Here is a 23,888-nt window from a genome sequence, read left to right as displayed (position 1 = left end):
AAAACAACAACAAATGACCGCAGTAACTCCGTATTTCCACATGTGCAGAAATGTAACAAAAGTAATTGTTATTTTTCAACAATTCCCACAATTTTAAGATACTCATGAACCAGATAAAAGAATAACAACACAGAAGCCTTCTCTTACATTTGGCACTTGGCAACTGCAATCCCACATAACAAGCCGCTTTACAAGAACACAACATTTGTGAACATTGTACTTAAACATTTGATGATAAATTTGCTTGTATAACTGACTGTAAAGTCAGGTGGGAAGCAGCCATCCATTTCCCTGAATTTCTGTAGCACAATGTTGGTTTTCTTTTGCAACTCTAAACATAAGAATATTCCTCCTGGAACAGATACACAATCATGTGCCAAAATGAAAAGCACCTGCAAAAGTCACATGGAAACCAGTTATATGGTATTTTGCTCCTAGTAAACAGAAGAGCCCTAAGGATTTAAAAGATAGAACTGATCTAAATTTTCAGCTACATGAGCTCCACTCTATGGAGTTCCACACTATGGAGCTCATTTATGTGAAGGATTTAGATTAGTGGAGCTCCTCTGCATCCGTAGGTCCCACAGATTCTTATCCCTATCCAGTGATTTGCACCAAGCCTGCCCTTCTCATTCCTTTACCTCTCTACTTTTACACAAAGGAAAAGCAGACCTAGAGAAAAGAAGCAAGATTTGCTGTATTCACATTGCCTGGGGGGCTCCACAGCACAGCCCGGTCCATAAATTGTATCAAGATGCACCATGCACATGTTGAAGTGCACTGGTCAATATTTGGAGAAGAGCAGATGGTGGCCAAAGCTCTTTTTCCATACACTAGAACAGCACTGGAAAGAAAGATCTGAAGCTAATTTACTAAACACAAGTTTAAAGAGGACTTAGGAGGAAAATATTATGAATGTTATGCTCTAGAGCTTCCTCAGATGTGAGGCCAATAATGGATCTTTATTTTTGTTATGTTTTCACACGTAGCATTCTGCCTGCCAAAGCCAAATGCGGGAAACATTTTGTCCTTCATTTGAAACACACACTAATTATTCATGCACAAAACAACATGGGCACATATGAAAAAATATTCATCATTTTATATCAAGGTAGTTCTTTTAAATCTTACTGTTTTACACACACGTCCATTTCGGATGTCAGCATCAAGCTTATAGCAAAACACCAAAATGAGTGATGCCCTTCAATTCAAGGGACACTTCAAAGTGTACATTCACACCCATCAGATGATATAGCATCAAAATAAAGGCACCAAACTAAAAAAGACAAAAATCTTCGTGTGAATTTGTACTACACTACACATCCTCACATCACTGATACATTCTGTCATTCAGACATGCATAAAATCGACGCTTTTAAAACCAGTTTTCTCTGTTTTTTATTCTTCTTTCAGTAGGAGAGGTTGACGCTATCAGATTACTTTCATACATCAAGACAAAGTAATTCACATCCTGTTGAATGCTCCTTCTAACATGGATCACATAACTTGTCAGCTTCCAAGATGTGGGCATCTAAGCAAAGAAATTCCATACCCCACACAAAAATTATCAGAAATAATTTTCTTGAACACTACATTATAACTGCATTCATCTTTTAATCCCTCACGTGCAAACAGCACTGTAGAGATACAATGATCATACACACTTTGCATTTCTCTCATTCAGTATGAATGAGTTCCAGATTAAGTTGCAGAATGAACACACTTCCCAAATAAGCGCTCTTTAATCTCTCATAATATGAATGAACATTTTTGTGAGGATCTGCCTATGCCGCTGAGCGTTCAGCCCTCTGAAGAACAAAGAAGAACAATGAAGTGAAAGAAGTCTCATAATTAAATAAGACTGGGCACATAGGACGTCTGGAAGGAGGCACAGCACATCTTACATGCAAGGCTACCAGTAGAACCACGCAACGACATACTGGAGATAGGCAAGGAATCGTACACAGAAGTAAAACATAGCAGTGATTGATGGGACAGCTTGGAAAAATACTCACACCAGGCAAAATATTTCCAGAAAGATTTTTCAAGAAATATAGTAAATACGAAACAGTGTCAAGTAAAAACAAATCAGGTCCTTATCTCACTGCCACAGTTGACATTGTATTACAGCTTCCCAGCAGGTGCTCGTGTTAGATTAGGCATAGTAAGATCAAATAAATACAGTCCTCCCTACTATGGGAAGGCAAATTAACTGAAAAAACAAACCCCAATCACAGACAGAAATAAATATAGTTGAGTGGAGACCTCAATAAAGTCCTGACTGACAGCACTGCACTACGTGCTTTTAATTTAATATTAGTTTTCATCTTATTAAAATAAAGACATGCACTAAAATTGAGCCATGTGTTGTGATTCCTACTGATGAAAAGTTATATTGCTTCAGTCCCAAAATAGGAACCAGGGTACCTTGTATTATTTCAGTATAAAAGACAGTATTTTCTTCACGACCAACCCTAATTTCAAGGCTGACTTGCTCCTGGCCCTTTTCCTGTTAGGAAGAACACAGTGTTTACACATCTGTTGAAACACTATACTCTGCAAAGAAATATTCAATTGATTCCATAAGATGTTGAGGCATGCCTTAAATAAGACTATCACTGATAAAGGAACCATGCCAATTAATAGTGACACACTGCTCGATGGAGCTTCACGCTAGATGGTCATACCAATCTCTACGCTTTGGGTTTTTTAAACAAAAAAAACGAACAGCAGAACTTGCTACAAATGTTTCTGATTTTTGAGCTGGAAATATTTCTCCTACAGAACTGGTTGCATTTGTGCAAAACCATCAAAGCATGACACTTTAAAGTTTAGCACGGCCTAGTAAGGCACCATAAATATTAATTAATACTGCATGCAATCTATTTTCTCCCACCATATCACAGAATTGTAGAGATTGGAAGGGACCACTAGAGATCATCGAGTCCAACCCCCAGTCAAGAAGATTTGGAACCTTCTTCCCAGTTTCAGAAATCAATAGGAAGTTGCCTCTTAAGGACAGCCATTTGTATTACTTCCCAAGTTAAATTCTTATTTTTTTCAAATAAAGGCTCAATTTAGATGAAATTTATGTTTTAGTTAATTCTAAGATTCACCTGGGTTAACTGCCATTTAAGGCAAGGAAATAACTTTAAACCTTACAGATTAAATATTCACTGCATAATATCATTCTTCCTATTCCACCTACAGGATCACGCATCTGAGAGAAGGGGAGTGTGTGGTGGATAGTGACAGGACAAGGGGGAATGGTTTTAATCTGAGACAGGGGAGGTTTAGGTTAGATATGAGGAGGAAGTTTTTCACACAGAGGATGGTGACGCACTGGAACAGGTTGCCCAAGGAGGCTGTGGATGCCCCATCCCTGGAGGCATTCAAGGCCAGGCTGGATATGGCTCTGGGCAGCCTGGTCTGGTGGTTGGCCACCCTGCACATAGCAGGGGGTTTGAAACTCGATGATCACTGTGGTCCTTTTCAACCCAGACCATTCTATGATTCTATGTGTGGGTTGCAAAGAATTTGCTTTGATGGAAGGGCAGCCAGGCTATGCAGGGCCACAAGCTGTCAGTTGTGCCAGCAGGGACACCAGCAGTACTGGAAAGATTTCTGTGTACTTCCTCCCAACATAACAAGTTCCAAGCTGACACGGAAGGCATGCTTGCACATGCTGCTAGGTCCCTCACCAAGTGCTTGTTCAGGTGAAGGTAAATCATTAGATCCTGCCTAGTAATGGCTAACTACCAGGGCAAGGCCTGCTGAAAAGCCACTGCTGCAGCAAGGCTGAAGGGCTGAACCCTGAACGAGAAGTGGCTGTTCTGCTCTCAGCTGCTCACACAAAGACTCAACCAAGACACAGAAATAACCATTTTCCAGGGCAAAAGATACAAACCAATTCATCTTCTCAAGTGACAAGGTCACCAATAATTAAAGTCACCACCCTGAACTTGCATTCCCAAGGAAGATATTTGGCCTGCTACACTGAGAATAGGTCTGAGGCTTCCAGTGTTTTCGTCGCGCTTTTTTCCCCTCTTTCTTCCAGTACTGAGAAGTGGCAGCTGCACAACCAATTTTTACTGTAAAAAAAAAAAAAAAAAATTCTACCTTCCATCAAAGCAAATTCTCAGAGAAGAAATGCATGGAGCGGGAAGGACAACACAGTTGTGGAAGGCAGCAGGATCAGGATCAATAACAGTCTAATGCAGCCTCAGCTGCAACATCCAGCAACACGCTTGGCAGAAGCCATTAACCACTAAACAAGGTGGAAGCTTGACAGTCCATCTCCACACAGGTACTGAACTGAGAGCATAAAGACACCCATCCAAAAGAAAGCATTACGCTCCTGAGTGACCTTCTCCTCCTGAAGAAGGTTACATGCCCTGGCCTATGCCTCTGGGACAGGAACAGGCCTACAGATGACTAAGATCTCTAGAGCATTGTGGCAGAAGACCAGCACGCTCATCTCACAGGGGAGTTACAGAAGAAGTGATTTAGAGGTTTACAGTTACCACAGGTGGCATAGCCTGGCTGGCAAAGTAACAGGTCAGTAGTTAAGCAGCGGTAACAAACAGGTAAGAAACCCAGGTGTGCCTGTTTGGCAGCACCGGAGAAGGCTCAGCACAGCTGCTACGCATAAATAGGTGGCAGCCACCCTGCCCTACCTCACCTGTACCTTTGTTAGAGCACAAGCTCCAAAACTCAGTGTTTTCAGACAGCATTGCAGAGCTAGGTTTCAAGGCAAACATATGTAAACACCTGTTAGGTGAGCGTTAATAATTCACAGCAAAATGCCAGCTCTTCATTAAGGCATTCAATGCGTAAAGAAAACATTGCAAAAGGTACTTGGAATAAGCTGAATAACTTTCAGACAAAAGGAATTACTACACCTGTACGTCCTTTCTCTGCTCTTAAAAAAAAAAGAAAAAGCATTGCTGCTGTCTAGAGTTTCACCTTCTGTACTTAAAACCATACGTATCACCTTCTTCCTTTCTGACAAAGCCATCTCTGTCTCTGCCAGCTGAGGATAGCACGGATGGCACACATTACCTGCAAGGGCAGTGTGCCCTCCTGTCTGCTATCAGGAGTCAGACCCACCTGGCACGTCCTGGAGAGGATACTTAGCTGCCCCAGGCCAAGGGCTGTGGGAGAGCTGCATTTCCAGCTGGAACGCCATGGTCCACAGTGCATCCAGATATACTCTCCAGCACACATAGAAAATCCTACATCTCTGCTGGCAGCGTGGGGCAGGAAGACAGCAGAGGTCAGCATAAGCAGCATTCCTCCTGTCTGCTACCCCTGGCCAGGAGTTAGAATAAGATATGCCTATATACAAATCTCCAACATACTGTCTTTCAAATGCAAAGCCTAGCTAGAAGTCTCATGCAGACTCCTATCTTCTCAATGGCTGTGGTGTTCTCTTTTGCTGTCTTTCCAATGCAGTATCGCTGTACGTACACCCATTCAGAATGCTCTATGAAGACTTTGGCTTCAACAACATCACCCTTTCCGATGTAGCTTTCCATTGAACCTCAAGCTGGTATTACATCAAACACATCCCCTCCCCAGTGAGTCCCATCCTCCCCATCTTTTTCAGTTACTGCCTACATTCATTCCACTATGTTAAGTCTCCATAACCCAGTTTTGTGCTCTGGGAACTTCATTCCTATTCCTCCCCTCATATTTTGAAGAAGTTCTCCTAAACATAAGCAACCCTTTTTTTCCCCCATGACTTAAGACTCACAAATACTCACTAAAGGCAAAACACTCATTTTCAGAGGCTGCTAAGTATCACAGAAAAAAAAGAAGAGTCTCTGTGCACTCCCTGGTATGACTTTATCTGTCTGTTGTCTCTTCTTTAAAATCCCTGCATTCTGTAAGGATTTTCATGCAGTTAGATACTCATACCCCTCGACCTGCTACAGTCAGGGAACAAAAACCAGATATTCTTATCACTCAGCTTTACCTTCTCGTCTCTAATTTAGGTATAATCCCAGTTTAAATCAATTACCTAACAGCTAAATATAACTTCAGTAGGCTGGGTTGTTTCCAGAAATAACTAACTGCATCCTCTGTCCCGTCAGGGAAACACCCAGCAGCTCACCTAACCTTCCCTGTCCCACTGTCCTGCTTAGCAATGGTTTGTGGCACAGAGACCCAGCCCTCACCCAGGCACATCTGTGCTCCTATGGGGATAAGGCATCAAATCCACAGGCTCACCTGCAGTGCTGATTTTTTGAGCTTTGCCCCTTCCCAAAGCCCAGGCAGCTCCTAAGGAGTGAGAAATCACAGGCCTCCTGCTGCTCTTCGGGGGAAAGACAAAGCATCTAAGCTAGGCATACTGTAAATAAAGCATATATGCTTACAGAGGTGGGTGTATCCCCAGTTTGTAACACCAGGGAAGAAGGAAAAAGACAAAAGCTTTATTAGTCTCTGCAGAAAGATCTGTAGCTGCTCCTTTTCTAAGCTGGGAAAATTCAGTTCTATCCCTGTGGTCATGAGAACAGCCTCAACTCCTTTTGTTCAAATATTCCCTACAAAGCCAGGAAGAACAAAAGCAAAGCCAGAAAGAGTATTTCCAGAGTTGTCCTAATACAAAGCATGGGGGAAAAAAAATATTTCCAATTCAGCATGTTAGATCCTTCTCTACACATTGATGTTGTGCCACTTGAACGAAGAAGGCAGAAACCACCCATCCCTCCAGTTCTCTGCAGAAGGGAGGTGACCTCCAGCTACTTGATCTCATAGCTGTTTGCAGGCCACCTTGCTTGGGAAACTCCTCAGGAAGTGTTATCTAGGGGCACCTCACGCCATCTGAATTGTTTAGTGTGGTCACTGGTGCAGTGGCATGCTCCACTGTACAGTTCATGTGCTGGAAATACAAAGCAACATTCCACTGAGTCATCACACTGGGAATTCAAACATGTCTGAGGAGCCTCAGCTGTGCCCACTACAGATTCTACCCAGCCTGCTTTAGAGTACTTTGTTCTCAGGAAGCCATCTCTCGTAGCAAGGAGACATTTCCTGGCAGAAGAAAGAAAGAGATGGGCAATAAAACGTTGACTTACTGCTGACAGTTGTACACCGTGTGTTCCCCCATTCTCCCACCAGCTACATGCGATCCAGCTCCCCTGGGCAACTACCACTTACAGAACATGCAACCACATAAAGACAAGCTTCACAAATGTGGTTCAACTCCAAGCTTCATTACGGCTTGTAAAGCAAATAAGGACACTCCACCATCACACAAAATAAACACTGCTAACAAGACGAGCCACAGCAACACAAGCCACTTATCCCACAACATATATGGTGCTTTCAGCCCAAGCACAGTGCATCAGTACAACAGCTCAGCATCCACGAGATCTTCCAGCCATCCCAACCCTTCCTTCCCAAATCTTTCCTGTCCATCCCAGCAGTGCTTCTCAGTCTCTCTGCTTACAAAGGTTGGGCTATGAAATAAATTAAAATAATAATAATGATAATATCTGGACTTGATGGGAAGTGTAGTGGAATTCCAGGGTCACAGCCTGAACCAATGGGTGGGCTCTGTGAGTGTGTGAGTGCGGCGGCGCGGCGGTACGAACGGGGGAGGGACACATTCCTCAGCTCGGCTCGGGCTGCGCGCTGCTACCGGGAGGGGTGAGTCGATTCTTTTTGATATCTTTCCCTCGTGTGCCTATTTCTTAAATAAAGGCTTTGTCATCACCTTCATTTGCCCTACATTTTGGCGAGCCAGGCAGCCAAATATCTTTAAAGATACCCAATTATAAGCCTCTTAAAATAATTACCATGACATTTTTGAACAATTTCATGGGATGGTTTGGACGGGGAAAGGCTAGCCCCATAAGTGAGGTTTTGCCAGGGCACATCCCGGGATTCCTAGGATCCCCATATCACGGGATTGCCTGTATTATTGAAAAATGGGGTCCCCTACGGGATGCAGGAAATGTTCAGGAATCCCCAGCCCGCCTGGCTGAGTATTTCAGTAGTCTAAACAAAAACGTACTCACTACACGAGAACGACAGTTAGCTGCCTCCACGGTGGCGTGGCCGCTGCTGATGGCCTTGAACCGGCTAAATATAACTGAAGGGGTTCTCACTGATGAAAATCAACTATTACGTGACCGTGTGGAAGAACTGGAAAGACAGGTTGCAATTTTGAGAGGGAAAAAACCTAACCCTATAATCCCGGTACAAAAAATCCGAAACATCTCTCTAGAAATAACTGGGGATCCTATACAAGAGAGTCCACATGAACTGGACTCAGAAAATGAAAGCACTAAGAAGTCAGATCTTGAGGCTCCACTAGAGCTTGATCCCTTTGAGATCCGACCAGTTGTAACTCAAAAAACAAAAAAAACGCAGGACAGGCCAGCGGGGCTGCCCCCTGACCAGTGGCCCCCTGCCCAGAGCACACTACATGTAACAGCTCGCCCATACACGGCAGCTGAATTAATGGATTTAGTACAACGCTTTAGACAAAGACCGAGAGAGAGTGTGCCAGCATGGTTACTCAGACTATATGACATGGGGGCAGAAAGTGTTGTGGTGAATGGGCCAGAAATCTCAAAACTGGCATCAATTACTACTCACCCGGCCCTCAGGCAAAGACTATATGCGGCTGTGCAACACAATGAAGAAAATCATTCACTGATTGCATGGTTAATGGCCGCATGCCGTGTGACATGGGCAAATAAAACGGATATACCATTAAATACCGGCCTGTGGTCCTCTATGGAGGACTTACAAAATTATATCCGAGAATTAGGTATGAAGGAGGCAATTTATGAGGACAATTTTGAGAGTCCAGATATGATAAAATTTTCCGCAGGAATGAGGGACCTCATCCTGCAGCAGGCTCCACCACATCAGTATGGAATTTTGGTATCCATACTAAATCCCCTAGTGGCCTCAGAGGCCATTATACAACAGGCCGCCCAATTGGTGGCAGATCTGGGGGAGACAGAGCGCCTGCGCGCCAGGCGCAACGTCCGAATGGTGGTGGAAAAGTCGGACATCCATCCGCCACCACGACCTAGGAGACCTGCTCCTAATGTAATTCAATCTGGACCCATCAGGGTCTCAAGAAAACAAATGTTTACTGACTTGATTAGGGCTGGAGTTCAATTTCAAAAGATCGATGGACAGCCTAACCAGGTCTTATTACAACTATGGAAACAGTTACCAAACAGTCAGAGATTCCAACGCTCTCCTAAAAGGGAAGGAGTTAGACTCATAGAACGGATTCCACAAAATACGTGGAATCTAGAAGACTTCATAGTCCCATCAAAAAAACGTAAACCTCCTCAGGTTGCCCGGGCAGCCACAGTTGAGCCATCAGAGGAAAAAGACTTAGGGATTGCACAGCTGATGGCTTGACAGCGGAGCCAAAATTCCCCAAGACTAGGGTCTCCAGAGGAGACCGGAGACCCTACGTTGAACTAACGATTCATTGGTCCCGAAAGAATGTACAGCGGGTTATGGCATTAGTAGATACTGGGGCAGAAACATCAATTATATATGGTGACCCAAACCAATTTTCAGGCTCTAAGGCAATGATAGGTGGGTTCGGGGGGCAGATGATCCCCGTAACACAAACATGGTTGAAATTGGGGGTTGGGCGTCTACCACCCCGGGAGTACAAGGTGTCTATTGCCCCAATTCCAGAGTATATATTGGGGATTGATATCCTGTCGGGTTTGACTCTCCAAACCACTGTGGGAGAGTTCAGATTAAGGGAAAGATGTATTAGTATCCGGGCAGTGCAGGCAATCATAAGGGGTCATGCAGAAATTGAACCTATTTGTTTGCCACAACCACGCCGGATCACAAATACAAAGCAGTATAGACTCCCGGGTGGGCAACAAGAAATTACCAAGACTGTGCAGGAGCTGGAGAGAGTAGGGATTATTAGACCTGCACACAGCCCATACAACTCCCCCATATGGCCAGTCAGGAAACCAGATGGTACGTGGCGAATGACAGTAGACTACAGAGAACTAAATAAAGTCACGCCACCGATCCATGCAGCTGTACCCAACATCGCTTCCCTCATGGATACATTAAGTAGAGAAATAGAAACATACCACTGCGTTCTGGATCTAGCAAATGCATTTTTCAGCATTCCAATTGCTAAGGAGTCCCAAGACCAGTTTGCATTCACGTGGGAGGGCAGGCAGTGGACTTTTCAAGTTCTACCTCAGGGGTACGTGCATTCACCTACTTTTTGTCATAATTTGGTGGCAAGTGACTTGGCAAATTGGAACAAACCATCTACTGTCAAAATGTTCCACTACATTGATGATTTGATGTTAACATCTGACTCAATCGAGGCATTAGAAAAGACAGTACCATCATTAATTACTTATTTACAGGAAAAAGGATGGGCTATAAACCCACAAAAAGTACAAGGACCAGGGCTATCAGTTAAATTCCTGGGTGTTGTCTGGTCAGGTAAGACTAAGGTGTTACCCAGTGCGATCATTGATAAGATCCAAGCGTTCCCGGTTCCTACGAAACCGAAGCAGTTGCAGGAGTTTTTGGGTATATTAGGATATTGGCGATCCTTTATTCCCCACTTAGCACAACTGCTAAAACCCTTATATCGATTAACAAAAAAAGGCCAAGTATGGGATTGGGGTAGAACAGAACAAGAAGCCTTCCAGCAAGCAAAAATAGCTGTTAAACAGGCCCAGGCGCTAGGTATATTTGATCCAACCCTTCCAGCCGAACTAGATGTGCATGTGACCCAAGAAGGGTTTGGCTGGGGGCTGTGGCAGCGCCAGGGTTCTGTTCGAATCCCAATTGGGTTCTGGTCACAGATTTGGCATGGAGCAGAAGAGAGATACAGCATGGTTGAAAAGCAGTTATTGGCTACCTATTCTGCATTGCAGGCAGTAGAACCAATAACTCAGACCGCAGAGGTTATTGTCAAAACAACTTTACCAATTCAGGGGTGGGTAAAAGACCTAACTCACATTCCTAAGACCGGGGTGGCCCAATCACAAACAGTAGCACGCTGGGTTGCCTATCTTAGCCAAAGAAGCCGCCTGTCATCATCTCCACTGAAGGAAGAACTTCAAAAGATACTTGGGCCAGTAACATATCACAGCGAGACACCTGAGGAAATAGTGGTTACTTGTCCAGAAAAGAGTCCTGTACAGGAGGGAAAATACCCTATCCCAGAAGATGCCTGGTATACAGATGGATCCAGCAGAGGGAACCCAAGTAGGTGGCGAGCTGTCGCATACCATCCCTCAACTGAAACAATATGGTTTGAAGAAGGGGATGGACAAAGTAGCCAGTGGGCTGAGCTACGAGCTGTGTGGATGGTGATAACTCAAGAGCCTGGCAACAGTGCACTAAACATCTGCACAGATAGTTGGGCAGTCTACCGAGGGCTCACGCTCTGGATAGCACAGTGGGCCACTCAGGATTGGACAATCCATGCCCGACCTATCTGGGGCAAAGATATGTGGGTTGATATATGGAACGTGGTTAGGCACAGGACCGTACGAGCATACCACGTCTCTGGACATCAACCCTTGCAGTCACCAGGCAATGATGAAGCTGACACACTGGCTCGAGTCCGATGGTTGGGAAGTACACCATCAGAAGACATAGCTCACTGGCTGCATCGGAAATTACGGCATGCAGGACAGAAAACCATGTGGGCAGCAGTTAAAGCATGGGGGTTGCCCATACAGTTACCAGATATTGTCCAGGCATGTCAGGACTGTGACGCTTGCTCGCGAATGAGACCAAGACCTCTGCCGGAAACTACGGCCCATCTCGCTAGAGGACACAACCCATTACAGCGATGGCAGATCGATTATATAGGTCCCCTTCCTCGATCTGAGGGGGCCAGATATGCCCTAACTTGTGTCGATACAGCGAGTGGACTGATGCAAGCCTATCCTGTAGCAAAGGCAAACCAAGCCAATACCATCAAAGCTCTAACTAGATTGATGGCATCATACGGGACTCCTGAGGTTATTGAGAGTGATCAAGGTACACATTTCACAGGTGCAACTGTGCAGAAGTGGGCTGAAGACAATAACATTGAATGGCGGTTTCACCTGCCCTACAATCCAACAGGAGCAGGCCTAATAGAAAGATACAATGGGATCCTGAAGGCTGCTCTGAAGGCAGATTCACAGTCCTTGCAGGGGTGGACCAAAAGGCTTTATGAAACCCTGCGAGACTTGAATGAGAGACCAAGAGATGGCAGACCCAGTGCTTTAAAAATGCTGCAGACAACTTGGGCCTCCCCACTTAGGATACAAATTACAAGCAAGGACACCTCACTCAAGCCACAAGTTGGCACAATGAATAATCTTCTGCTCCCTGCCCCTGATGACCTGGAGCCCGGGAGACACAAGGTAAAATGGCCTTGGAAGGTGCAAGCAGGACCAAAATGGTGTGGTCTCCTTGCACCTTGGGGGAGATTGTTAGAGGTTGGGGGATCAGTAAACCCTTCAGTAATCGGTGTATGGCCAACAGAGGTAATAGTTGACACCCCTGTTTTCATTGCAAGGGGGACATTAATCATGTCCATGTGGCAAATTAGAACCCCCCCTTTGGTACCCGATATAGTGATTCAGTCGCAGATTTCGGGCCAAAGAGTGTGGTATCGAAGGCCAGGACGTGCCCCGATACAGGCAGAGGTGTTGACTCAAGACCGAAATACAGCCTGCATCTTACCGTGGAGGGCGGACCTACCCCTCCTCGTACCTATTAAACATCTGTTTTACTCCCCTTGAGGTTTTAAGTTCACAGGATGGCCCGCAGGAGCAACATCACTCAAACACGCTTATGAGGAAACATCATGACACCCTGTGACGCACTGCTGAACTTTTGGGGACTGGAGAGCATGAATCAGAAGCGCTACTGGTCCTTGAAAAAGATACGCCTCGAGAAAGAACATCAAGTACTGGCCCAACAGAACCGTGAAGGGGACTGCCACTGATTGCCTTTATTGTTTTGACATCCTATATTGCGGCGGGTGTTGTGTATGCGTCGCGATGCGCATTGTGTCTTGGGCCACCAGGTTGCAGGGGCTCACCCCCTACCTGCTCAGTCATTGGTTCATGCTGTGAAGGGGTGGAGTGTAGTGGAATTCCAGGGTCACAGCCTGAACCAATGGGTGGGCTCTGTGAGTGTGTGAGTGCGGCGGCGCGGCGGTACGAACGGGGGAGGGACACATTCCTCAGCTCGGCTCGGGCTGCGCACTGCTACCGGGAGGGGTGAGTCGATTCTTTTTGATATCTTTCCCTCGTGTGCCTATTTCTTAAATAAAGGCTTTGTCATCACCTTCATTTGCCCTACAGGAAGTCCCATTACATTCCCCACAAGCTGCTTGTTTTGTGCCCTCAACAGGGCTCAGCTATTGCTTCTGCTGCACTGCCCTCAGTCCTGGAGGAAGATCTCTTCTCTTGCTCCCTTGTACTTTATCACTGGCTCCAAGGAAAACACCAACCAGACTCCTCCTTGCTTTTCTGCTATGTCTTCCCTAGCCTTGGATTTTCTCTCAAGCGGGACCAGCAAGAATGCCTCTATGTAGCATCCTCTGCTATCAGTCTTCTACACAAGTCTTTCCCGCTCCCCTTGTGAGCATCACAACTAATTCATCCCTTCTGGCTTTGTTTTTATTTGCCCCAGATGCTGCCAACCATATTGCTCCTTTTCCCACTCCTTCTAGTCCATCTGTTTGAGTTAGATCCAGAACAAGAGGAGCTCCTGTTTTCCTACAAATATTTTGGTCCTGTTTTAACTAGAATGCCCAGACACTAGCACAGCAATATGGTTATTAAGTGACCCAAAAGAGTGTATTCCATGGAAACAGTAAGGAATCCAAGAATATATAACCCACTGCAGCAATCTCACTCTTTTCAACTGCAATTCAAGTGATATCTTTAGGCTGCTATCTTCAGCCCCAGAAAAGGCATACAGCTGAATGTCACATTGAATGCCAGAAAGTAGGAAGGAAGAAAAAGTATAGGAAAAAGCAAAGATAAAAAGCACCCAGAGTGAAAACTTCTCAACCACTTTGAAGCTCAAGGTTAACTTTCCACAGTGACTCAGAAGCTCCCGATGCTCTCACTTACACAGGCAATGGTGAGACCCACTCGGAGCATGCAAGGCAGCACGGAAGCCCACCGGGACAAACAGGGCAGCACCAAACACCCACCTCCCATCCCTGATGGCCAGGCTGCACGGTAGGCAGAGTTGTGATGCACAGAGCAGCCACGCTGTACACCTGGGTCCAGTGAAATACATGACAGGACAGAGAAGCGCAGGCTGGCAGCAGTCTGAGCTCTGCACTTCCCATCTATAGTAGCACATCCATGGTAAAGCTGTTTGCCAGCCTGTTATCAGCTACATAGTTACGCTCTTTCATTCTCCTCCCCAACTTTATTTCCTTCTATTTCAGCCACGCAGACATCATACACAGTCCCTGTTTTTCTCCTCCTACTTTCTTACCCATTCAAGGAAAAAAAAGCATCCATTGAAACCAGAAAAAGTTACAACTCTGAGCCATCAAGGCTTTATGCTACTGTAGGAAGGATCCTTCTTTCAATCCACTTCCATACTCAGTGTCAGAAGCCTCACAAAGCCTCTGCCAGCTCAACCCAGGCTTACCAAAATCATTCTCCAAGGACAAGATGAGAAGATGCAGGAGAGCAGGCGTAGACCAACGCGTTCCAGAAGCTCAGAAAAGCCCACCTGTGCATTAGAAACAGAAGCAAATTGTCCCCCATATCCCTTTTAAATAGCACCATGGAAGCACTTAGTTGAGCAAACCAATTTGGTGCCAGCCTTTTCCAGGCTGTGTGGCCCCAACTGCCTACTCCAGTTTAGTTTAGCTTTGGCTGATCCCAGTTACATAACCGTGCCCTTAAGCTCCTTGGCCATTAGGTCAGGATCAGGTTCAGATGCTGCTGTGTAAGACAGGATAGGTGAGGCATAAACCTCCTCCTGCCACACCAATTTTCATGTGAATCCAATGAAATCCCCAGCTCAAAGCTCAGCAAGATATTTCCTTTCCTTCCTCTCATGTATACTTCTTTAGTTTTTTCCTTCTTCTCCAATTCTCTCTCAGAGGTTTTTTATTTTTATAACGCATTCAGGAGAATGACAAAATGAAAGTTAGCAAAGTTAAATTGGCACGGATGATACCATACCATCATTTTACTAGGTGCATTGAACTGGAATGTTTCAGGTAGCGCATCATCTGGCCTGCCGTGAGCATGCTGAGCTAACACAAAGTGGGGCAGGAGAAAATAACAGCGATTTGCCAGAATTCAGTGTTTTTCAATCCAAAGTGAAATAACCCACAAAAGCAGATAGAGGTCAATTTCAGAGCAAGTGGCACATTGTGCTGCCGTTACACACCTCGCAAGCCCTAGGCTCCTTAATGCTGGTATGTGCAGGCAAGCTCGGTTAAATGAGCTGGCGGCAAATCTACCCAGCAAGTCACCACTGAAGCTTCACTGCCAATTGCAATCATACCAAGTCCCTGATGAAGTTCTGCTGTGGCACTATCAAGATACATATGCAAGTCACCTGCACCCGAGAAGGGTTTTTTTCCATGTTTTTTTTTCCTTGTGCATAAAGCGCTCTGTCTCAGCGGCCCTCCACTTGTCCCCTTATGTCAGCACCTCTGTCATACAATGGAGCCCACACCCAGCCCTCCAGACATGGTTGCCCAAGGAGGCTGTGGATGCCCCATCCCTGGAGGCATTCAAGGCCAGGCTGGATGTGGCTCTGGGCAGCCTGGTCTGGTGGTTGGCGACCCTGCACATAGCAGGGGGGCTGAAACTCAATGATCATTGTGGTCCTTTTCAACCCAGGCCATTCTATGATTCTATGACTCACCAGGTCAATTCACTTCTCTCAATCAGCTAGTTATTTTTTTGCTCTCACAGCCCAATCTGCAGGGCTCTCACTCGCTTCATCACATACTCTCCACCACTCACTAACTGATCTAGCTGGTCTTCCTCTGATCCATGCTTTGTTACGTAGTTCACAACAACAGAGAAACGCGTGCTTATCTGTCATATTCTCTCTGTCCCTGTCAAAGACAGGTTTGTGAAACAAAAAGTCTTTATCTGAGCCCTGAGACTGCAAGTGGACAAAAGAAGGAAGAAGTCTACGTTGTGTATGGGGTACCACAGATTTTTCAAATATGCAAGGTATTATTACTCATTACCCTATTTGAAGTTTCTTTATAACTCTCTACACAGGCTGACTGCTAACTGCATCCCATTCCCTTCACGGATACAGAAGTAAGGCACGTTATTGCTGAAAACAAAGAAATAAATAAATGCAAAGCTTCTAATTGTGTTTACTTAAGTTATTTGTTGCCTGGTTCTCTCAGCTGGCTATGGTTTGGAACCTGCTCTCTGGAGCAGCCCACTTTGCATGTAGTTTGCAAATCAGCAGTCCCTCTCTGAAGACATAAGCCGTACGCCCGTGTGTGCTGCTACAAGTGTTGTCACTAGGCACACGAGCACACGCTTGAGGAACAGTAGTGAAGCAGTGAGCAACAGGAACACCATATTTTGTCAGCAGGAATGTTGTGAAATAGCCACAAGAAAACTCAAGCATACCGTTCACATTTAGGATGGAGTAGATAGGGTCCAATTTTGAACCGTGAAAATGTAATCTATGCCAATCTCTATTTTCCCCCTCCCTGCCCCTTTCAACTAACAGCCGCTACCCCGTCATCCACATTAAATTAACAGCCAGCCATAGCTGACTTCCAAACAGGATGTTACAAAAATCTGGCCTTCCTATACACATATATACTTACAAAAGAAATTGTAGTAATGAGATTGAGATCAAATTATTGTTCAGCATCCTTTTAAAATCAAGAGCAGGGAAAAGAGAAGCGTGGGGGGGGGTTCTTTGTGATTTAAAAAAGAGCAAATACAATACGTACGATTAGCACAACAATATTTGAGAAGTTACACCATTCTTTAGCATCCAGTTTTCCCATTTAATGGGAGTGTCGACTTTCTCCTGAGCTTAATGTCGCTGTATATAAAAACAGCTGCGTCTCTGCTAAAAAGAGAAGATGGTGAGACCTCCTGGACAACTTGCCCAGAGACTCTATTGCACCTAAACTCTTATGGGAATACATTTCAGAAAGGTTTATTCAATAAATTAAAAGTAATACCTCCTACGGGAAGCAAAAGCCATAACAGAATGAAATACATTTCCTGTAGGAGGAATATTTTTAGACTTTTAGAGAGAGGCAAATGAAAGCAGAACAAAGTGCTGCCAACTGGTCTCTCACCAAATTACTCTCAGTGGGGTGCAACTCAACTGAAATTACCCTTTAGAGAAAAAAAAGGAAGACCGTGCTCAAAAATGATATTGCCATAATACAGCGGTGGAAGAAAAGCAAATAAAACTTGAAAACAGCAAGGGGAAGGTTATTTATTAGTCTGCTTATAAAGTCAGTTATAGATGATCAGTGGAGGTACATTCGTATCATTGAAAATCAAATCCAGGGAGCCAGTCCTTTAGACAAGAACGATACTGTGCAAAAGTAATCTTAATGGCACCATAAAAAATGAGTTTGTGTATTTGCAGCGTGCATTCCCCATTTATTCAATACAGTCTGAATCTTTCACTTGTTAGCAAAGGCTGTAGCATACTCTGCACTTTGCTGAAAACCATTCTGTCCATTTATGAGACAAATCATTTGTGAGAACATAAGGACTCGTTAACATTTGACTTGGCCAACCCAAATAATACCTGGAGCTACACTAAAGCAGGTTTGAATACAGACTTCGGGTGATGAAAACACCAAACAAAACACAAAACCAAAAACAAACAAAAAAACACATTATCTTCCCTTTTATTGTTTGGCACGAATGTTAATCTGAAAATATATGTAACAAGGACAGTGGGAAATGGATAAAAGGTACAGCCAATGTGAACAAGTCAGGATGCATGGAACAAGAAATCATAAATGAGCAGGAAGAGAGGAGGCAAGCAAAAGCTATCCAAGTCCCATAAGGTGCTCAGTGCTCACAGCACAATGGGACGTTCTGCACAGGACTGAGCGCCCTTGCACATCCTTGCTAAGAACAATGCTCATAAATCTCACTTTGACCTTAAACTGTCAAAAAGCCCTCGTGGAAGAATACCATAAACCTTTGCTTTGAGAGAATACAGAGAGAGCAGCAGCAACTGAGGAGATCCAGAAAATCTAGTTCTGGTCTCACGCCTTGGAAAGTTCATGCAAGCCGTTCCCGTTGCCAGGACTGTGAAGATGATGACCCAGAGATGACAGCTTTAGAGTGGGTAACTGGCGTTTCTATTTATGGGTCAGTGACACAGCACCTGGCACGCATAGCTCCAAAAGCAAGAACAGGTAGTACCCAACACCTGATTCCAGCATGATGATGTGGTGAGCATCAAGCACTGCAAGTTCATCAGATCCTCCAAAACACTCTTAACCCTCCCTGGGATTTAGTATCACCAGGCCGACAGCCAGAGTGGAACAGGTACAGAACCTTCAACAGCCAGTCTGTAAATACCTTGGAAAAACTGACACTTGGTCAAAAAGTCTGGGTATACATCTCCATAGGTGCATATTATTCCTGAAGGATAAGAATAAATAAAAAATAATAGAAAATATTTGGAACGGGCACCGCTTAAGAACACACACAGAACAATAAACAGGAAATTTTAAAGAGAAATGACTTAAATGAAGTTCCTATGACTGAGCGATCACTAAGGTCTTTGCTCCCTACCTGATACTGTTTTAACTAGTAGCATGCACACAAAGGAAGGCACACTCTTGAGTACTCCGTTGGACTGAAGTGGGAGTAAGAGAGTAAGACTTTGCCAAATTGGATGATGAATATCAGGATCAACTTCTGATACGGTCTGAATCTTGCCCTTATCTCTTCATTGCTCCCTTTTAATTTTCCAAAAGTAGATGGAATATTTGGCCCATTCTTCCACCACTCAATTGCACAGTTCAGTCAAAAATCTGAGGAATCCAGGATGTTCAACATTCACAGTTTAGAACATCTTAATTCCAGTGATCCTCACGTTCCCAAACACTCTCATGCTCTCACCACAAAGCCAGCAAATTAAATAGGAGCACCTTCATATTTAATATGGCAGCGTTGTTATTACAGTTTGACTTTTCACTACTTTTTCATGTTAACACATCCACTCTGCAGCTCTGATACTGATATTATCTAGTTTCTGCCACAGCAGAATGAGTATTCAGCCCTGCTTGCTCAGGGCTGGTTTTCATCACCATACTCACGTCTGGAAGGACAAAACCACGTGCTGAAACCACCACCACCACGCAGAAGAGTGAAGGGTGACCACTGCAAAGCTCTCCACCTGCAGCTGACTCAGCCGCAGCGCCCATCATACAGGACAGCCTGCACAGCTCCGTGTGCATCAGCTCCATCATGAAGTCAAGACAGCGGTCTGGGTTGTTGGTATTTGAGAAGCTGCTCAAGATTACTTTTCAGACTAATTTCTATTATTTCCACAAGTTCCTTCCCCATTACTCAAGCAATGCACACGCAGTGACAGTTCTGTCTGTCCTAGCTGTCGGTTCCCACATTCTCACCAAATGTCCTCAGACGTAATTTAGTTGGGAATGGAAAGAGTACATTTGCCAACTCAGAAATGTTGAATATATTTAGTTACTTCTCATGGCATTCCTCTTCATACAAGACCCACAGTACTTCTGCCCGTCAAATTTGGCGGCTGTAAAACTCCGACAACACTGAGCAAGATGGACTTAGGCTGGAACTAATCTGTTGCATCTAGTGGTTTAGGGGTCTTGTGGAAGAAAGCAAAGCAAACAGCTCAGTGGTAAATATCAGCAGACGAAGTCTTTTACTTTCAAAACCAAAAAATCCTCCAACTCACTAAATAGCCAGTCCTCAAAGGGAAAAATGCAGGTTACCAATTTTGGGGGTGGGGAGGTGTCCGGTGTTTCACGTCTTTGATGGAAGACCAATAAAACAAGGTGTCAAAATCCCTTTTAAACCGACCAGATTCCCATTTTGCCCCCTGGACAGTTAATGAGGGCTCTTCACAGGGATTAGTTCGAACCTATCTTCCATCTGTACAGAAAAACGTCTGGATTAGGTCTGAAGGTGCTTAAGGCTAAGTACATGGAATTGACACTGAGCTCTCCTTTAACCAGCTACACATCGCCTCAGAGATTATTATGGCAAACAGATCAGCTAGTGCTGATAGTGGTTTAATTCATTCCATGTGATTCCTCTCCAAGGACAAATATTCCAGCTGATGGGGAAGCAATTCCAGAGCATCTCACCATAGCAAGCCACACAACACACACGGGGAAATGCAGAAACAATGAAGTAAAAAACACAAGGTCAATGGCACGCTAAAGATATAGCCTGGATAGACTGTGGCAACCGAACACCAATAAATATGAGTTGTCACACAAGAGTAAAGGCCGAGGAGGCGTTCCATTAAAACAATTCTATAAATATTGTTAAATTAATGAACAGCAGACTGCCTTCCTTCTCTCTTGGCTGTAGGCAGCCCACACATTTCAGAGCAGATACCAAACGTTGCTCGTGAGTCGAAAGAAAGACCTCTTTCCTTTAAGCGTACCATGAACAGGTTCTGCTCCTGCAAAGATGACTGCGATAGGTCCGTTCTTTCTGCAAAACAACTTGGCCCACTAACTTCAAAGAAAAATATCCATTTGAAGCACACAGAGATATATACTCATGTGAAAATGTGGAATTTTTCGTGTACGTCCTTCCACCAGCATAGTTGTGAAGCGAATGCTGGATGTGAAATTGGAAAGGAGTGAGGGAAGAGCTGAGTGAGCCACACATGGCGACATGGAAATCAATGATGCTCAGGGGGAAATTTTGGCAAGCGAGGAGATATGGAAAGAGGGAGTCTGAGCCGGCCTTCCCAATGGATTTAAACTTTCACTCTGAAAATAATGAGTGGATTTAAGGGAGCTGACCTCCCAAAGCACCTATTGGCTGAAACTGGTTGTGTGAGCATCTACTACCACGCTTTAAATTACAACCCCATAAGACTCGACCAGAAGTTACGTAGTAACTCAGTCAAACTCCTGCTGTTGTGCTGACTTTGCAGGCAAGTAGTAGCTCTGACCCGTGCCATCAGCTGGGAGACACCGGGGGCTCCCCTGGTCAGCAAGACATTGCTGAGCTACATTCATATCATTAGCTGTCATTTGCCTTTCCTGTCCTTGGGACAGAAAAAGGGGCAGAAGGCTGAATGAGCCTCCATGCACAGCAACTGCTACTGAGCCCCGCTGGGCTTCTCACCCGGGGAGAGCTGTGAAACACCACATCCTTCACTTGTACAACGCTGCATGCAAGGCTGAGCATCCATATGTGATTACATGCTAGCAGAAGCAAGGCCATAAGGTAACTGTCCATATTTTTATCATGTTTTTTCCATGGTATCTAGTATGCTTAAACAGTCGCTTAACCTTATAAAACATTTAATGAATGAAAACACAATAACCGTAATAGATTTAATTCCGTAAGCAAAAGAAGACATTTTCCTCAAGGAAAATGTCTTAAAAGTACAGCTGAACTCTGATGGGAATTGAAGATAAATGTTTTTTCCCCCTGATAAAAATCCCCTGCAGCTTTACGATTCACTGAAACCACTGATGACTGAGTAATCAGCTAAATCCTTTAAGAACAATCCTATTTTATGGCAAAACCAGACTGAATGGACAGCACTGGGATGCACACCTACAATGAGAGGGGAGAGAGCAATCAGAAATGTTTTGGTGACATCTCTTTTTAACATACAGATTGAAGTCCTTTATACCTGCTGTCACTGAGAGTTCCCGCTTAGTTAATAGTTGTGTAACAAGACGAAAGTTGAAACCCTAAGCCCGACAGGTCCGGGGTCCTGCGAGGACACTGCTGTGATGGTGACAGCAGTAACACTGCAGTGACAGTGGCTGCGGTGACACCGCTGCTTCACTGAAGGCCCGCAGACAGGTCACGGACGTTGGCACTCACCACTCCTTGCAGCACTCAGCTCAATGCCAATCTCCTGCAGTGGAATTCTGCACATTTTTCTTCCAACTTAAGGCTGATCAGTTTTTTACACTGCGCTCACACAGAGCTATCTGTTGCTGCACACACCTTGCCTTGCCTGTATGAAGGATGCTGTCGAAATATAAGATCACGCTCTATTAGCGTAAACCTCCAGTTGTTACTGGATGAAGGATACTCAGCCGGGTTCAAGGAAACACCTTCCCATGCAGATGCAGCTACAGACCATGTTGTGATTACACACAATCACTCTGGAATCACTAAGGTTGGAAAAGATCACTAAGATCACCTCGTTCAGCCACCAACCCATCACACCATGCTCACTAACCACGTCCCTCAGTGCCACATCCACACGGCTCCTGAACACCTCCAGGGACGGTGACTCCACCACCTCCCTGTGCAGCCTGTGCCACTGCCTCACTGCTCTTTATGAGAAGAAATGTTTCCTGATACCCAACCTGAACCTACTCTGGCACAACGTGAGGCCATTCCCTCTCATCCTATCGCTGTTACCTGGGAGAAGAGACCCAGGTACAGCCTCCTTTCACGCTGGCACATGACATCTTTGTGTGGAAGCAGTGAAGAGAGACGTGCTTGCATCCAGAGACCTGGGACTGTGTTCAAAGCTTCGGATTCAGGAAATTCCACACAGGAAAGCTCACGCTGTTGACACTTTTTGATGTCCCTTGCCCAGCCCTACGGTGTACCTGGGCACCTCACCCTTGCAAGCAGCCCACGCCATCACCTACTGCTCATCACGTAAAGCAAAGCTATAGAGAAGCAGCGCTGCATTCCCTGATTGTACTCGTGCCCATGGCACTGCGTCTGCAGCCCAACGCTGAAGTCACCCAAGTGAAAGCAGTGGATATTTGCATTGCTCAGTTGGGTTTGTCTCGGAATACGATCGCTCCTCGCGTGGTTCCCGACACGCGTGAGGTATCAAATAAAGCAGGGCTCGATGGGCGCGCGTTCAAAGGAATTCCTCTACCTTTCCGGGAGCCCTCGCGCATCCCGTTTAGGAGGTGCGAAGCCACGACGGGACCGCACGAAGCTCACGGAGGGCGCTCCAAACGCGCCCCTCGCCGCTCCCAACCCGACGGCGCAGCGGACTCGCGCGGGGAGGACGCGCGTGGGGCGGCCCCGCGGGGCGGGCGGGGGTCGCGGCGGGGCGGGCCTACCTCGGACTTGCGCACGACGTAGGCGGCGGGGCGCGAGCCGGGCGGCGACGGCTGTCCCTTGCGCTGCTGCAGCCAGCGGCGGGGCGACGAGAAGATGCTGTTGGCGGCGGCGGGGCCGCTGAGCGCCGAGGCCGAGGGAGCGCGCGGCAGGAAGGGCGGCTCGCGGCCGGGGCTGCGCTTGCCGCGGGGGCTGCCGCCGTCGAAGAGCGCGCTGCCCGGCGGCGAGCGCTCCAGCGGGGAGCTGGGCGTGGAGGCGGAGGAGCCCCGGGGGGCGCGGGGCTGCCCCGGGGGGCTGCCGGCGGCCCTCGCCCGGGGCGCCCGGCCCGCGCCCTCGCCCTCCTCCCGGCCGCCGCCGATGATGGCGGGGTCGAGGCTGCGCGTCTGGCGGAGCCTCCGCTTCGAGAGGCTCTTGGCGGCGGCGGGGGCGGCGGCGGCGGCCGGGGAGGAGCAGGAGAAGACGCTGCTCAGCAGGCTTTGCGCCGACATCGCGGCGGCCGCTGCCCCGAGCGCGGCGGGGACGGACGGGGGTCCCGGGAGCCCCGGGTCCGCGCTCAGCCTCCTGCGGCGCGGTCCGACGGCGGCAGCGGCGGGCTCATGGCGGCGGCGTCCGCGCCGGGGC

The 23,888-nt window shown here is 46.2% G+C and overlaps 1 protein-coding gene across 1 annotated transcript in view; it reads right to left on the bottom strand.

Annotated features, from left to right (window-relative positions):
- ARHGAP6 (Rho GTPase activating protein 6) overlaps positions 1 to 23,888 on the bottom strand; it is a 309,403-nt gene extending 285,515 nt beyond the window's left edge. The window contains exon 1 of the mRNA XM_416840.8: positions 23,270 to 23,888. Coding sequence (XP_416840.5) covers positions 23,270 to 23,755 — 486 coding nt within the window. The 5' untranslated portion in view covers positions 23,756 to 23,888. The remainder of the gene's footprint in view (positions 1 to 23,269) is intronic.

The sequence above is a fragment of the Gallus gallus genome, chromosome 1 (genome assembly GCF_016699485.2).
Source record: "Gallus gallus isolate bGalGal1 chromosome 1, bGalGal1.mat.broiler.GRCg7b, whole genome shotgun sequence".
Classification (NCBI taxonomy): Eukaryota; Metazoa; Chordata; class Aves; order Galliformes; family Phasianidae; genus Gallus; species Gallus gallus.
The sequence above is the reverse complement of the archived record's forward strand: the minus strand, read 5'-3'. Positions and strand labels throughout refer to the sequence as shown.